Source organism: Drosophila navojoa, chromosome 2 (assembly GCF_054131105.1).
Source record: "Drosophila navojoa isolate 15081-1374.11 chromosome 2, UAZ_NAV_1.0, whole genome shotgun sequence".
NCBI classification, from domain to species: domain Eukaryota; kingdom Metazoa; phylum Arthropoda; class Insecta; order Diptera; family Drosophilidae; genus Drosophila; species Drosophila navojoa.
Genome location: NC_142890.1, coordinates 8,164,436 through 8,182,005, shown reverse-complemented (window position 1 = coordinate 8,182,005; position 17,570 = coordinate 8,164,436). Strand labels below are relative to the sequence as shown.

Below are 17,570 nucleotides of genomic sequence, written 5' to 3'. Positions count from 1 at the left end.
AAGGAGGCTGTAACCCGTTCCCTTAGCTGTCCATCAGGCAGCTGACCGCAGAGGGCACGGCACAGCATCATTTTAACATTTACACCGGGCCTACTCCAGTCGATCTGCCCCTCTCTCACTCTCTCTCTCTCTCTCTCTCTCTCTGTCTCGCTCAGGCATTCTTCGCATTAACAACAAAATCTGTGCGGCACATTCTCTTTTCGCCAAGTTTATGGGCACAGCGTGCATAGTGTTTCACACAGATTGCGTCTACGATGCTGGGCCATCGGGCATCGGGCAACGGATGGAGTGGCAGTGGCCCCCTGATTGCTAGCCAGCGATAAGATGACATACCAAAGCTCTACAATCTCCGTTTGTCTTCTTCTGCTTCTTCTGCTTCTGCGTCTTCTTGTGGCTCCTCTGGCCCTATATTTATAAATAGCTACGGCTTGGCGCATGCAATCAGTGGAATATTTTTATTTTAGGCCAAGCATTCGCCGTTTGCAATTCCCAATCCCTCAGAGGCAATAAAAACCAAATGACGACACGCAGACGCCAAACATGCCCGGCCGACCGCAAGCAAGGCCGTTCAGCGACCTTCAGCTGGCATTTACAGCTCACAGATCCAGATGCTGGTTTTAGGTCCTGTTCTGCATTTATGGGGCCCGTTGCCCATTGCCCGTTACCCGTTACCCCTTGCCCGCCAACGGCCAACTTCATCATGATCAGCATTATCCGCTCCGCTCACTTGCTACGCTTTTTGTATTGTAACAGATCTGTTAACGAGCTCTGTCTCTGGCACTGGCACTGGCACTGGCACTGGCTGGAGCACTGGCTCTTAATTGACCAAATGCATCTATAAAAGTCAGAGCCTCCGATGCTCAGCTCTTTTATCCTTAGCTGTTTCCGCATTTCGTTGTCCCCATTGTGTGATTGTTCTTGCTCTTGTTGTTGTTGTTGTTGTTGCTGTTGGAATGAAGCATCATCCCTTTGTCACTTGCTCATATCAATTAAAGTTTAATGATAATGTCGCGAGTGTCGGTTACCGATCGCCGTTGGCCGCATGTTTTTAATCAATTTTTAATGGCTATTTACATTTCGTGGACCAGTTTGCCCCTTTGTGTTGCAGCAACCCCCTGTGGGGCACTCATTAATTATATCGACCATATACTTCAGTTTAGTGTTCTTTATTGATGTACTTCATTTATTTTTAGTTTTACGTGTATATGTATATACTTTTCGTGTAATCTTTCACATTGCAAGTTACTTAGGCTCTAGTTAGGATAGTTTATGCATTTAAGTGCTTACGTGCTGTTGGCCCAAATCATTTGGAACTCGGCCAAGTTGGTTATATGAATTAGATTATGGCAAGTTGCTAGGTAAAATTTTTCGATTGTTTCCATTTAAGTGTAGAGTTTAAATAAGTTTATATTAAATTATAATACCAACAACTACAATAAATTAATTAAAACATTAACTAAACATTTATAAAATTGAGTAACACACATACACACACACACATTCACACACACTTACACGCACACACAGAGCTCAAAATACACGCACACTTGCTGTGGGGGAATGTAGGATAAAGTAGGACAGAGAGTTGTGGCCGTGGGTTGACAATCTAACTATGAATACTTAAGACGCAATGACACCAGCTGAAAATGTTATTCAATTAGATTAGATTAATCGAGCGAAATCGGATAGATACTTTCACATAAGATAGATCATTTGCTAGTAACTAGAGTTGACAAAACAGAGAGCTGGCGCAAGAGTAAAAAAAGCTGTAAAAAAAATTATATTAAAGCTTTTGAGTATTCGATGCAGACTTATTGATGCTCAACTAGTAACTAGCTAATCGTGTATAGATATTAAATTATCTGAATGCTTGCGAATCAAGTGGCATATTCCTTTCACTCAAAGCAACTAAACCGACAAAAATCAGTTGATTGTTCGATTGCGACTTTCAGCTGGTGTCATTGTGATTGTATGAATGAAGGCTAGTTAATATTAATTTAAGCTACGCTAACTACAATACGACTTGGATCACATGTGTATGAAATGAATTGCCGGTGCAGCTGTGGCAGCTGGGGCAACAGCTGGGGCAGCTGAGGCAGCTGGGGCAGTTGGGTCAGCTCGGTCAGGTTGGCCAGCTCGGCCAGAGTACAGCTGTGACTGTGACTGCAACTGCAACTGCAACTGCAACTACTTGAGCTTCAGAAATGTCAACAACGCCTTTTGTATCAAACGACGATCAATGGTCGAGTCGGCGGTATAACGCACGCCACTCAGGTTGCCATCGTTGTGGTCCACGACGCCATATTCGCCAACGATGAAGCCGTCGTCGGTTTTCTCTTCGACGCGATATTTGCGATAGTTGCGTCCCTCCACCACATAGGCGACTTTATCTTCATCTGACTCATCTGCGTTGCCCCTGCCCTCAGCATCTTCGTCCCCGCCGCCGCCATCATAGTCGTTGGCATTTGCGTTGGCGGTGTACACCACCGAACCACGTCCCCGGTCTCGGCCACGATTGCGGCCGTATTGCGTTGTTGTTGGTGTTGTGGCGACAGCAATGGATGTTGCTGGTGTTGTGCTCACTGGACTGGCTGGTGTTGTGGCTGTGACCAGTGCGCCGCTGCCACCACCACTGCTGCTGCTGCTGCTGCTGCTGCCACCCTGCAGTCCGTGGGCTCGTCCGTTTGTCATAACACTTACGGACTCTTCAATTTCGTAATTTTGCTCTGGGGTCGGTGTGTAGAGCTCGGCGCGTTCGGTTGTAAAGTGTGGCAACATGGTCTCATCGTCAGTTGGCGCAGCGGACGCGGAGGACGAGGATGATGAGCTGCTGGAGCTGGAACTATATGAATAGGCGCTAATGCCGGACGCTGCTGCGGGCGATGCATGCTGGTGTGCAAATTTGGAAACACACTTGACTAGATCTACAGAGAGACAGAGAGAGAGAGAGACACAGATAGAGAGAATAAGTTCAAGATTAGTTAAACGTGCGTTGGTCTCTCATAATTACACTGTGCTGCAGAGTTGCCGTTTGGGGTTAAGCTCGAATCCAATCTGATCGTTAGACTAATTGTAGATTCATAAATTATGGCAGCATGCAGCGGGCTACTGCAACGCCCAACTAAATAGTCGCTACTCGACAATGCTAAACCTGCAGCACAGTGTAATTTGTTTTGGGCAAAGACTCACCTCTATTGGGCAATCCTTTGGCATTTTGATTAGAATGTTGAAGCGACAGTGATGGATGCTGACGTTGCTGTTGCTCCCAACATGGACGATGATGTTGCTGCTGCTGTTGATGTTGCTGTTGCTGGTAGTCGCTTGGAATTGAACTCTTTGATAAAATTGGCTCCAATAGATGGCGCGCTGGCTGCGGTTGCGGTGCATTCAATAAATCATAAGGTAATTTATCCAAATTGAAGAGTACACGACGCGGCTGCGAATTGCCCGCACTCGTTGCAGTCTGCTGCTGTTGCTGGTGGTTGTGGTTGTGGTGGTGGTGGTGGTGGTTGTGGTGCTGCAGATGCTGATTGTGACCATTGTGATAATGGTGCTGCCAAGTGCTGGGCCTAGCGGTGGGCAGCGTGCTGCTCGTTGCACTCTGGGATTCCATGGATCTGCTTGTCGTTGTTGTGGTTGTTGTCGTCGTTGTTTGCGCCTCGCCGAATGCAATCCGCGAGACAATCGCTGGCCGACGCGAGGGCACAAAGGTGGTGGGAGCCACAGCGCCCGGTGGCACAGTTGCTGGCCCTGGCGCTGCCGTTGTTGTCGTTGCTCCCGTTGTTGATGTTGACGATCTTGTTGTGGTGGGCGAGCTAGTCGTGCTGAGACCGACTCCGACACTGACGCCGACACCTACACCAGCACCCGTACCGGTACCGGTACCGGTGCCAGTCCCAGTTGTTACAGTTTGCGGCCAGTAGGTCTTGGCGGGCTCTCCATAAACCTTAGCTGGCTGCGAGTAAACCTTCGCTGGCTCTGAGTAAAACTTGGACGGCTGGCCATACACTTTGGCCGGCTCAGAATATACTTTCTCTGGCTGGCCATACATCTTAGCGGGCTCTGAGTAGACCTTAGCTGGCTCCGAGTAGAACTTGGATGGAACACTGTACATTTTCGATGGCACAGAATAGAATTTGGATGGCTCGGAGGCGAGACGCGGCATGGGCTTGAGACTGTCGCTCACGTTGCGCTGTGCCTCGGCCAAGATGCCAGCCGACTGGTGCCAGCTGCCCGGCACATGCAGATCGTCCACGTTCTGCGATATGGAGCTGTACGATATTGATCTTGACTGGGGTCCGTGACCCTGCTTTGTGTCGTGATAGATCACCGTCTGGAACGGCAGCAATTTGTCATCACCCACCGACTCATGGGTATTCGCCTCTGACGCCGACTCCGGATCGTTTGCTCTCTGATTTATGCGCGTGGCATTTCGCCCGGGGACAGAGCTGCCACGAAACGCCACTGAACTGGAGCGACTGGAGGCAGCCGCTGCCAGCAATGGCGCCGCCAAAACGTTTTGTATATTGGAGGCACTGTTCACCGAGTCGCTTTCCGCGTCCATGACATCGGCAGCGAGGCGTGGCTCAGTCTCCTCAATGGACAGCTCGCTCTTGTGCGAGCGATTGACAAAATCAACGCCAGCTGCACTTGGCGCACTGCTTCGGTGCGAGTGCGTCGCAGCGGGCTTGAAGGCGGGCGGCTGGGTGCGGCTGATGCGGCTGCCACGTTTGCTGGAGGAGCTAACACTGACAGCGACCACCTTGACCTCATCGCCGGACTTTGGCTTTGTGGTCGACGACGAGCCGGGCGCATCCTCTAGAAAGACAATCTTGCTGCCTGTGGTCACCAGCTTGACGACCTGCTTGCCCTCCGCGTCCGCCTGGTGCTGCGCATTGGCGTTGCGGTAGCGCGTCTTGTGCTCCAAGCTTCTGGCACTGTTCAGGCGGCCGGCAGCTGGTCCCTCGAGCTCCTCATCGCTGTGCAGGCTGCGCTGCTGTTCGTCGTGATCGAGGAACAGCTTGAGAAACTCATTGCCCGCAATGAGCTCACTCTGCCTGCCCGCAACGGGGGCGGGTGCTGGTGCTGGGGCTGGGGCTGGTCGCGCATAGCCGCAGCACAACATCTGCAAGTTGAAATGGAAATGATTTAGTTATGTTCGTGTCAATTGCTTCACATTTCGCTTCAATGCGATTTTTATGCTAATCAAGCGGCGCATGATGCATTTACCCTGCCCAGCTTATCTCAGCGATCTATTTATAAATTTGCGCAATTAAAACATCATTTGATCCGCAGATTGTGAGAGAGGGACAGCCACTTATGTGTGCCGCGAATGTCTTCTTGCCAGCTCCATATGACATTTGAATAATAATGTATTGGGTTTATTAAGACATCAGTGGAATGCGCTGCCGCGGCGGCGTTTGAAGTGCCTCTGGCTTGTGGGGCTTGTAAACAGCAGGACGGTGTCATAATTAACTGACAACTGGCATGCTGAGGTGGGTGCAATTGGCAGCTAATGAAGACTATATGGAAATGAATTACAATCGATTCAGCTATCGCTTTGCAACCTGTGTAGCTCATATCAAGCGTCGATATCTTTGAATTTACTGCTGCTCGAAGCATTACTTATGAGATTATCGATTTGATTATGGTCTAATACAACAAATCCCATTTAAAAGTCTTTAGCTAAACGACTTTACTCTCTTTTAAGACGAACATAACTCGATTGGTTCAGTAAAAGCCACAATATCAGCGACTCAGCTTGAGAATCGAATTTCTTTACCTAGACGACGGTGAATCTTTGGGAAAACCCAAACATAAAGGTCAGGCTAACAGCTGGATACTAGCATGACTCGTTAAGGATATTAGCATAAAAACAAGATTTCAAAAGCTTTGTTGCTATAATTATTATTACTATTATTGGGTCAAAACCATTAGCGATTACTAACAATTTAGCTTTGACCTTCCGCTTACTCATAAAATATGATTTGCTTTCAATGAACTCGTCTAGTGCATATACTGTGCTTGAGCCAGACATAAATCAAATGAATGCAGCTCCAAATGCCGCCCTCTCGCAGACGTTCAACACCTCACAAAAACAAAAGACTTAGGACACGAACTTGCCCTGCAACCGACGTCAACAGTGTAAAGCGTATTTATTGCATTTGGCGAAATCAGCATAACTAATTGTAATCGAGATAAAGCACATAAAACACGGCTAGGTCATAAAATCAAATGCGATTGGAAAGGCGCAAATTGAAAACACAAAAGAAAAAAAATACAATAAATTTTATGATTTTTTTTTTTTGCATGCAAAACAATTTATAAAATAATAACATAATTATTATATAACTTTATAGATATACATATTTACATATTTATATATATAATTATATATATGTAGTAAATAGGCAAGAACAACAACATCCGGCAGCTTTTTGAGCATAAATGCAAACAGCTTGAGAGCGCAGCGATGTGCAACAAAACCAACAACAAATGAAATTGAGTGGGCGACAGTCGGCCGCCGTTGTTGCTGTTGCTGTTGCTGTTGTTGTTGTGGCTTAAAACTAAACATTTCTAGATCATATTTAAGCGATTCAATCTAACAATTGCTGGCAGACAGCATTAGAGCAAGCAAAACACCTTCGCACATGTGCTAAAATTACAGTGTAAACAGGCGCAGAGGCAGCCAATGGGCGACTGGCCAGTTGGTAGTTGCCAGTTGCCAGTTGCCAGTTACCCGTTTGGCAGTTGTGTGTTAGTCACCAGTGAGGCGGCTCGCCTTGCCTTTTATGTCTAAAATTGCAGAAGTAACTGCGGCTGCGGCTGCTGGTGGTACTTGTGCTGCGGGCAGTGAATGAGCATTTAACATTGACACACAAATCGCTGAAAGTTAATAACAATGCGAGCAGCCACCGAACAATGGGCCCAAAAGGGCTCAGGTTAGCTGAGCAAAAACCACTGTCACACTTATATATACATATGTATGTGTGTATGTACATCGCCTGGCCAATTGGACACCATGAAACGTTCTAAATATATACTAAAAGACAAACTTTTTGTGTGGCATTGCGATTGCGATTGTGAGATTGTGAGAATGTGCTTGTGGCATTCCTTTTCATTGTGGCGAGTTACTTGAACCAACTGGTCAGTGCCACTGTGAGTTTAATGAATGAATGAATGAAATGCGTTCAGGCTAGTGTTAGCGTGTGTGTTTGCGTTTGCACCCAAAAATAGATAGGCAATTATTGGGCATTAATCTTGATTGATTTATCAGGGCTGTGATTTGTGATTTCAGTTTTCTGGCCATTGGCAAATTGTTAATCCTGTTAGACATTCTTTTGCACTTAGGTGGCAGTTAGCGATCCAGTTAGCGTTTATCGTTTATCGTTTATCATTTATCATTCAATTGTTGGACCTTTCACAACAGCGTTGACAATTTTCACGGCTGTCAACTTAGCGGAAGTGTCAAATGCCACGTTGAGTTTACACAGAAATGGGCGCTTAAATTGGTCTTTTGAAATTCTAAACGCTGTCGGTGAAACTCAATGAGATATCCGCGTTAGCCAAATCAATAGAACTGTTGTTAGACATCGAACAATTAAGCAATAATCACGGCTTAATGAGCGCACTCAGCGCACTGAGTGTGAGTCTAGCGTCTCATACGGCAGCTCCATTGACTTTCAAGTGCCGCTTCAGAACCTTCCAATTTAATTAGCCACAAGCATCCAACGAGACGGCAACAAATCAAATAGACTGAAATGAGATCTGGCGAACAAGTTCTTTTATGATTCGGCTTTTATTGCCCAGCTGCTCCCCTTCTTCAAAAGTTGTTGTTGTCAATTTCAATTGCGTTTCGCTTTCAATTTAAGCTCAGTTTCAATTTCAGTTTCAATTTTGGATAGGTATTTCAGCTGATGCTTGGCTTTAATATGTAGATTTCGGAAGTGCCCACATTAAAAGTCACTCAGCGCAGCAGCTAATCAATTAGGCGTCTCCGGTTGATTGACGTGCTGCAAACGCCGTTATGCGGTTGCATAAAAACACAAACGAATGACTCAAGACACGAACTGGCCACACACAGAGCGCTCAGCAGATTTGCATAGAGCGGCAAACGCGGAAAAAGTCGCCAGGCTATAATAATGAAAAGTTTTCGGTGCATGTTTCTGTTTTTGTTTTTATTGTTTTTGTGTTTTATCAAAATTCATCTGGTCAAAAAACGGGCAGCATGCAACAAGAATTGGCCTGTCCGCATATACGTTTATTGTGGTGTGGCTGCAACGATTGTGGCCCGAGGCATTTGTGGTGGGCGTTGAAAGGAGCAGCAGCAGTAGCTCCAGCAGCACCAGCAGCAGTTGCCACAATGTGAATGTGTCAGCTGAGCTCTGTTGCCAAGCGGCCATTGTTTAATTGCAGCCACCACCCGCTACCCGCTGCCTGTTTATAATATGTTGCAATTGGCAGCTTGCCACTTGCCAGTCGCCCGTTGCCACTTGCCACTTGTAGCCAGGCATCGTATGACTTGCCATTAAATCGCAACATCGATCTTCGGCCCCGCATTAGGGCGCTCAATGCCAACCCCGAGCCCAATTGCAGTCAGCACTCAGCTCAGTCAGTCTCCGCTTCTGTCATAATAACACACATTTATTAATTACACAGCACAACAAATACAAACAAAACTACTCCTGCCAGCGCTACACTATTCTACATACAATATACTTGTGCGCTAATCGTCATATGCATATCAGAGCATACACACACACACATACGCACACATCTAAGTACTGCTCTATATGAGAGAAAAGCTGAAAAGCTGGCGCTTTAGAATGTTGTTGCACCACAGCAGCACACCCCGCCCCGCCCCGCACTGCATCCTCAATCAACGTCCCGCCCGCTGCGCATAATTTGCAAATTGCCAGCGTCATCGACTGCAGCAGCGACTGCGACTGCGACTGCGCCAATTGCTGTTTTAGTTCAGTTTTGAGTTTTCAGTTCTCTGTTTTGAGTATTTGAGTTTTCAGTTTCAGTTTCGCATAGCCGCACTCGAATCGCGTGCAATTATTTAGCCTGGCTTATGCCGTAGTTAAGTTGCTTTTAGCCAGCATTACTTTAGTTTTACTTCACATTCGCACACAATCAGCTGTGTCTGTGTCTGTGTCTGTGGCCAGCGGGCAGTCGATTCAGCGTTTGTTGCAGCCATAGCAGACATTAGCATTAACCAACACAAATTAATACTAATAAAAATGCATTCGCATTGCTGTCTATGACTATGATCATCATCATCATGATGATGATTTGGGCCAATAAATGCGGGCCGAGTCGAAAGCAGACACCATTATAGCCAGCAATTAATCCATATATTTTTCTATACCAATTGGCCAAGTGAGCAATTTGAGCTCATGTGCAACTGCAACTGCAACTGCAACATCAACTGCAATTGCAATTTTATGTTGAAGCCATTAGACGCTGTAATGGGACTCTGTTAGCCACGCCATAAAGCCAACTGCATGCATCCAATACTCATTCGTGTTAACTCAAAGGGTTGGCCAATTCGAATCGTTTGCGTGCCTCTATGTGCATATGTATATGCTCCCGCATTCATTTCTGCCTCATATGCGTAATAAATCATTCCCCAGAATCAGACAACAGCTCGCATACCATCCATCCATCCATCTCTAAAGTTCAATGTCGAGAATCGTGTAGACGTCGCACGGCTTAAATACATACATATATGTGGCTGAGAAACTAGTTGGCTTGGATAGCTAACAACGGCTCGCGTATATCTTCGCTTAATGGGTATAGCGATCTCTGGCTATATAACTGGATGTACCCTTAATTAATTGGTGTTTATAATCGTGTTTCGTTAGCCATGTTAAGGTGGAGCTCAACTATTAGCCTATTTGGTTAGCCGACAATGTGAGAAAAAACTGTACGAGAAATGACACCGAGCAAACACAATCGAGTTGATTGAAAGGGAAAACTATCGACAACAGAGAAGAAATACATATGAGTATGACCGACTGCGTGATACCTTAACTAAATCGGCAAATGATTTAATGATTTTTTGTTGCAGAAGCTAAACTCCACAATGATTTATTGGCAAGAATCGCAAATCCTTCCTCTAAACTTATCGATATACGTATATAAACTTATCGAAAAATCTATAGTATGTAGCTCTAGAGTTCTTATACGACTTGTAGAGCTATCCACAAAACATAAACGTTTAACTAAATGAGGGTAGATGTTTTACATATATTGTTCAAATATCAAGTTTTCGATTCCACGATGGAGATTTTCTCTGCATTCTTACCCACTAATGTATGGCTTCAAGAACATTAAAAAACAATTCATAATTCTTTCATTTTTGCAATGTAATCTACATATACAGTTGCATTCCCTGATTCATAAATCGATTCATACGGATTTAGGTTCAACAACCCACTCACAAATAAAGTCTTCAATTAGTTCTTCAATTAATTATTCATACTTTAATGATCTTAGCCAATTACAAACGAACAACTTACCAACAGCAAAAAGACCAATTTATGATACCAGCAAAAGTGTGCCATGCCGTCGTTGATTCGGTTCTGTAACATCCACTGGGACTACGTCGGCTGCAGCTGAGGCTGAGACTCCACTTTAATTGGTCGCTTTAATTTCGTCTCTTGTTCTTGTCGACTTCTTAATGATGTTCACTTTCTTTGCGCGACAGATGAATCATTTGGCCGTTTGTCTTGTCTGCAGTTGAATCATACTGAAAAGAACTCTTGGCGCTCCTGTGTGTGATCTCTGTGTGCGTGCGTGTGTGTGTGTGTGCTGGTGTGGTATGTGACTTGTTAATCACTGAAATTAAAGAACAGAAGCAAGCAATTAAGTTAATTGTTATAGAAAAACAAATATGTTAAACTGATAAAGCTAAAGTAGATTTTAAACAAAGCTAATTAAGAAAGAATTTTATATATTGGCCTTTAAAGCATATATATGCATATAAGTGGGATTCAAAATTAGCCAAATGTTGAATATAGTATAGCTATAGAAACATAACAGCTGCTAAATCTTTTCAACCAAATAACGAAAGACTTAATATATACTACTGTTAGTAAAGAGTTTAGCGCTTACTAAACGATTCATAAAGCGAAATTAGTTTTTTTTTTTTTTGTAGGAGGAGGGAACATTAATATTGCAAAATGATGCATAATTTGCAAAAGTTATTGCCAGGCATTAGCATCAACATTAGCATTAGCCAGGCAAAACAAATTCATGGCGATCGGTAATCAATACGAGTTGCGTTTATGGAAAGGGAGGCAGTTGAGGAGAGACACACTCAAATGTCAAGGTGCATTTCACACTTGCCAGCAGCGAGTGTAGCCAGCGAAACGGACAGAAATATTTGAGCATTTGCAGCTAATTTTTGCGAGTTGCCAAATGCGATTGAGTCACGGCTGAAAGAATCATTGAACTTGTCTGGCGCAGTGCGGTGCGGTGGGGTGCGGTACGGTGGGGCAGCCAGCAGCCCCAACAAGTCGCAACAAGTTGCAGCAGTTCCAGTCGTAGTCGTAGTCGCAGTCGCAGCCACAGCCACAGCCAGTCCCAGCCTCTGGCCCCAGTCCCAGCCCAAGATCGAGCAGATGCTAAGCTTGGCTAAGCTGTTTCTTAGCGATTTCAACATATTTATAATTAATGACAAATATTTTGATAGCCACACAACAATTGGCATGTCATTGAGACTGGCTTCACTTGACTTGGCTCGGCTTGTCTGGGCTCGTGCATTGTATTGTATGTTGGCCAAATCTGTTGCCAGTGGCGCACATTAGCCTTTAGCTGATTTTTATTGCCAATTGGCGCCCTTTATGCATGCTTTAATAGTCATAGCTTAATTTCATTAAAGCCCCCCCAAAGCAATTAGCAGGCATTTCCGCTAAGCCAAGTCTGTAATTAAGCCAAGTCAACAACAACTTCATAATAATAATAATAATAATAGTAAACTAAAAATAGTTATTTGGCCGAAAACACATAGGCAACAGTAGCCTAGCCAGTTCATAAAACCAGTTCTAATTCTTATCAAGACTTCTTCACAGGCCATATAATTACTCATAGTCAGAGCTTTGGGCCGCCGAGCGTTCAATGGCTTTTAATTATCCAGGAATTCGAGTCAGTCGGTGCGCAGCTAAACAAAATGTTTATGGCCAGAATTCAGCTCATTAAAAACGAAAGTTTCTTGGCCAACCAAGAAGCCAAAAAAAAAGTCTAAATCTGGCTAATTAATTAGACAACGGCCAACTGTTACTTATGGAAATTCCTTCTCCTCTCTTTCGCCTCTTGTCTTCGATTCTCATTCTTCGCTACTCGTCTGGCCACTTGTGACGCATTTCTTCGTAGCTTCGTTATCTTTGACAGCTTGACAGGCAGCCAGTTTTTAAGCTATTTTGCGTTGTTGGGCGTGTGTGCGTGTGTGTGTGTATGTGTGTAACTGTAACTGAGCCCAGAGCGAAAAGTAAAAGTACTAATCAACAGCACATTAAGGTCGCTGTTATCTAGCAGCCGGGCGCCATCCGCTGCACTCTCCGACCTCTGTGCACATATTCACTTACTAAACTGGACAGTTCGGTTTGAAGCTGCACCCATATCAGACCCAGAAATGTAGCCAGCTACAGATCGGACGGCATCAGCTGTAAACTGGCTAGCCTTAAGGCCAAAACAACAAAGTGTATGCAATATTTGCCCGACAATAACTTGTTTGAACTTTAGACAAATATATATTGTGTGTGTGTGTGTCTATGAAAATCATCTAAACTCGCCAAAAACCGCAGAGATTGTCATTATATAAGTAATAATAATTGATTAGTATTAGTTAAATTCAAAGTTATTTAGTTGACATAAACACTGAGTTCATGCATGACTTCACTTCAGGCACAAAACGTGATTAATACGGTAAATTCAATAAAAGTGATGAAGATCTATGTAAATGAACTAATATTACTCTGATTTTTTAAAAATATATATATTTACATTTTTAGTTATAGAGCGGGTAGAGGCAAATAGAATATATTCAAAGGTTCAATAAACTTTTTTCGCTGATTTCACATTCATAAACACACACATACACACCCTCAGACACACACGCACACACATCATCATCATCACATATGCCTCATGCTGTTTAATTTGAACTCTTCTGGTTTCGCATCATTTTCTGTCTTTGCACTATGATTCAGAATGAAGTATTATAAGAGCTAGGCTTTTATTTCTGCCTTTAATTAATAATTCCCAAAAATAACGTAAATATTATTTGATTGTCACTAAAATAGATAACTGAAGATATTTTCTTCAGAAATTTTCGTGATATTGTTTTTTATTTTATAGCTCTAAATGTAGCTTTTTTAACATATCTTTGATAGAGCCACATGATTTGGCATGCTGTTGAAAACATGATCTAAGCTAAACTAATTCTCATTATCTCTGAAACTTGTGATCTTTGTTGATTCTGCATTTAAATTATATACCGATTGAGGAATATATTGAAAACATCAGAATAAATTCCCTCACTTTCTTTTATTCTCGATTTTAAATTAGAATATTACGACTGTAGGAATATATTATTGAAAACATCGGAATAAAGTCACTCACTTTCTTTTATTCTCGATATTAATTAATAATATCAAGGAATTAAATGAGAATTATTTACATATGTACAAACCCTTTCCTAGCTAAATAATTTGTCACCCATTTGTAATGGGTTCAGGCAATGAGAGAACCGTAAGCCAACGTGTCATGGGAATGTTGTGGGAGTGGAGTATCGATAGAGTGTAGTTGCAATTATTAATAATATTTGTTTTATTGACAGCAAGTCAAGAAACTACACACATACATACATATGTACGTATGCCAATTGGCAATGGGACTGGGTCTAGCTCTTGCTCTTGGTCTTGCACTTGGCCCGTTTGATATCGTCGTGTATGCCCATTGGCGTCAAATTTGTGCAATATTGGAGTAGTTAGTATATAAATTAGAATGCTAATCGATTGCCATAGATACGCCCAGAAAAGCAATGGCAAATGAAGCGGGCCACAATAGAATGCTGGCAATTCCGGTTAATAAACTTGATTTAAAACCAGAAGTGAGCAAAGCACAGCAGAGCTAAGGCAAAGGCACAACCAAAGGCAAATAAATAAATTGCTACTAAGTACGACAGGGGACAGACAGCACAATAAAATCGAATTGTATCGAATCGAAGCGAATGGAAGTCGCAATCACAACATAAAGTGTGTAACAAATGGGTCGCAAGTGGAATCAAGTGTTCGACTATGTGACAAATTGTCAAACATTCTCGCCACAAAGGCGGACGGAGAGCACACGCGACGCGGCAGCAAAACAAATGCCGATTGCAATTCATTGAAAATTGACGTAGCGCACTGCGAGTTGAGGGACGGACAGACTCAAAGTCAAGCCAAGCCAAGCCAAGCCAAGCCAAGCCGAGCCATGCCATGCCATGGGAGAGGCCACACGGCGTATGTGCTATATATGTATATATGTTCCTCTTCTTCTTCTTCCTCGTTTTCTTTTAAATTTCTGTCAGGTTGACTGCCAAAATGCTTGTAGAGCAAAAGTAAAGCAAACTTAACCAAATAATGGCCGCGACCATAAAGTCGTTTATATTTTCATGGAATTTCTTAAAAGTTTATTGCACTTGTTATATACCCTGTGGGTATTAAAAAGAAAAACATGTGTGCCTATAGTAGGCATTTTCAAATGGGCTATATAGACTAGAGCAGCAGAACCTAGCCTGTTTTATCTTTTGATATGACTTTAAATTCTTATATGAATATCTGATAATGATATATGTATATTATACAATATATATATTTATTTATAAATGAATATATGTATATGTATGTATATCTCATTCTCTTCTTTCATATCTGATCTCCTCCGTTTATCTTCATATACCATTTCATGCAGGGAATCTCTTAACTTAGCACTCTCTGCTTAAGCAAGTATACCCAGTGGTTTTATCATCATAATTACTGTCATATACGTGTAATCGCGGCTCAGACCAAACAAAATACAAATAGTGCAACAGGTTTATTTTTTTTTTGTATATATATGTATATGTATCTATATATGCATTTATATATGCGACTATATATTTATCATTTGCTACTGTTGGCAGCCATTGCAGACAATTTGTTAATTTTGCTTAGCGGCGTTAATTGTTTTGGCCAAAGCTCAGTTGGTGCTACTACTGCTGCTGCTGCTTCTATCTTTGTTGCTATTTCGAAGTGTGCAATTAAGCTTTTAATAATAATTTGTATTAAAATAGTTGAACGAGTTAAGTTTGGCAATGGGGCTGCTGACGTTTTGCAATGTGGCATAGAATGTGCAGCGCATGAATTACACAAATTGTTTATGAATTTGTTTAATTGTTTGTTGTCAGTCATTCGCTTGGGCTGTTGGCCAAATAAGAAAGTGCAAAGTAATTTGAGTTGAAATGCCTTTAAGCTACGAGTGAATATATTTAGAAGAGTGATTGATTGATTTAGCTATATAGAATTCCAAGCGCGAAGTATGACCAAAATTATTTTATTTTTAAGCAAATTCAATATTATCATATACACAATTCTAAATTAAGAAATAATGTACATGAGCTTATATAAATTGAGGGATTTCAGTTTTTCTCAAGCTAAACAATGTTTAATGGGTAATATACCAAGATAATGTTGAAGCCCCTACAAGCTGCAGAAAAATTACAAATTGATTTACCAAATGACCGTCCCGTGAGCACCAGCACAGTCTCAGACGCAATACTCGATTACATTAAGCCGTTAATTATGACAAACAAGTCGGTAATAGATTGGGGCGTCACAATAACAATACAGCTGGGCCAAAATTAAACTAAATTATAGTTGCACGTCGCCCGATTTGACAAGCCCTGCGTAACAGCTCATTTGTCCATCAGTGGGGCGGGGGGTGTGGCGGCTGGGGGAAAATACACTCAAACAACAGGCAACGGACATTGCGGCAATCGATGGGAAACTGTGAGATAAACATCTGCTCAATCAAAATTGATCTACACGCCCGTCAATCAAAACGGGAGACAAAAGGCTTTTCAATCGATTTTGATGGCTAATGCATGCCACAAAGGGTAACTGTAAAGCACAGCAGTAGTAGCACCAGCAATACACATAGATTCACATACACACACACACACTGGCACACACACTTTCATCGCTGACCTTGACGCAAATCAATGGGTATTTATTTTGTTTTTGCTTTTTTCGAATGCCTTTTTTTCTGCACCTTTTTTGGCCGACATATTTTCAGAGCAGTCGCTGCAGTCGCTTTTTTCGCCTCAATTTCAGCTTTGGCTTCGGCTTAGGCTTTGGCTTTGGGCCGTGCAGATTTCTAAACACAATTGAAGACAAATCCACTTTATAGCCGTCAAAATGTACGAGAGCAGCAGAGAAAAAAACCAAACGTTGAGCAAGGCAGCAAAAATTAAAACTTGGCAAAAAAAAAAAAGTACTTGGAGTACAAGCAGCAATAAAAACTTAAGCAAAAAATGCTAAGCATAAGAAACGCGTTTGCGCATAAAAAAAAAATTAAAAGCAAAAAAAAAAAAACAAAAAACGTTTTGGCCAATTTCAAAGTTTTTTTTTTTTTTTTTTGTATGTATTAACCGTTACTTTTTTTTACCCACTGAGCTTACCAATGCACCCACCACATTTGTTGTGGTTCTTGTTGTTGTTGTTTGTTTGTTTTCTCAGTGGTTGTAGCTGGGTTTTTAATCCCGTGCTGTGGCTGTTGTTGTTGTCGCTGCTATTGAAGTTGATTATTTGTATTTGATTGCTGGGCTTTCTATATGGCAAGCCGTATTGTTGTTGTTGTTGCTGTTGATGGTGTTCAGTGCATTTGTTGCTAAGCCGTTTTGAATTGGAGCAATATTGGCGCGCGCTATATGTGTACGATTTTTTATTTTTATGACGATTTGTTTATGGCTGTTCGTTTTAATTTTGGAATTAATTTTTGTTTGTTTTTGCTTTTTTTCTTTGACCAGTTTTTACAGTTCGTTGTTATTTATGTTTATATAACAATGTACAATTATCTTAGCCGCACTCACACACTCTGAAAACGTAATATTTAACTGACTTTGTCGAAATTGGATTGCACTGTCGGAGAACGTTGCGTATACGAAATATTTCTCGATGAGTTTTTAGTACGGTCCTTAAATATGTTTTCAGCTGTGCTTGGGCTAACAGAGTCTCTGGGGGAAACTTCTAACTTCTAAGTGGTTTTCTTAGGGCCAGTGGGGAAGGCGGCAGTGCCTGGTGGCAAATGACTTTCACGCGACAAACGCAGCGGCGGCAACAGCAAATAATGTTCGAGAATGGAGTTCGAGTTCGCGTTCGAATTCGAAATGTTTATTTTTTATGCAGGTTGTGCCGTGCGTCCGTTTTGCTACAGCGTCCACAATTAACTGAATTCCCACAGCGATCAGAAAACTGATAAGTGCTCGCTGCTGACTAGCGCCCAAGAAGGCTGCCAAAAGCTCAGAGTACACCAGACACAGAGAC

The 17,570-nt window shown here is 42.6% G+C and overlaps 1 protein-coding gene across 1 annotated transcript; it reads right to left on the bottom strand.

Moving 5' to 3' along the window:
• Positions 1-1,150: 1,150 nt before the first annotated feature.
• Positions 1,151-17,553, bottom strand: LOC108649292 (uncharacterized). Its single transcript, XM_089263759.1, has 4 exons — positions 16,706-17,553; positions 10,524-10,842; positions 3,190-5,125; positions 1,151-2,924 (listed from the first exon to the last, which is right to left on the bottom strand). The coding sequence occupies exons 2-4, from the start codon at positions 10,593-10,595 to the stop codon at positions 2,188-2,190; spliced, it is 2,745 nt and encodes a 914-aa protein (XP_089119885.1). The 5' UTR covers positions 10,596-10,842; positions 16,706-17,553; the 3' UTR covers positions 1,151-2,187.
• Positions 17,554-17,570: the final 17 nt, after the last annotated feature.

What these genes read in the sequence shown, in the direction of transcription:
- LOC108649292 (XM_089263759.1), bottom strand. Translation starts at nt 10,595, where the DNA reads ATGTTACAGAACCGAATCAACGACGGCATGGCACACTTTTGCTGGTAT. An exon ending in AATTGGTCTTTTTGCTGTTG is followed by an intron (nt 5,126 to 10,523) that starts GTAAGTTGTTCG and finishes TTCAACTTGCAG; the next exon opens with ATGTTGTGCTGCGGCTATGC. An exon ending in CAAAGGATTGCCCAATAGAG is followed by an intron (nt 2,925 to 3,189) that starts GTGAGTCTTTGC and finishes GTCTCTCTGTAG; the next exon opens with ATCTAGTCAAGTGTGTTTCC.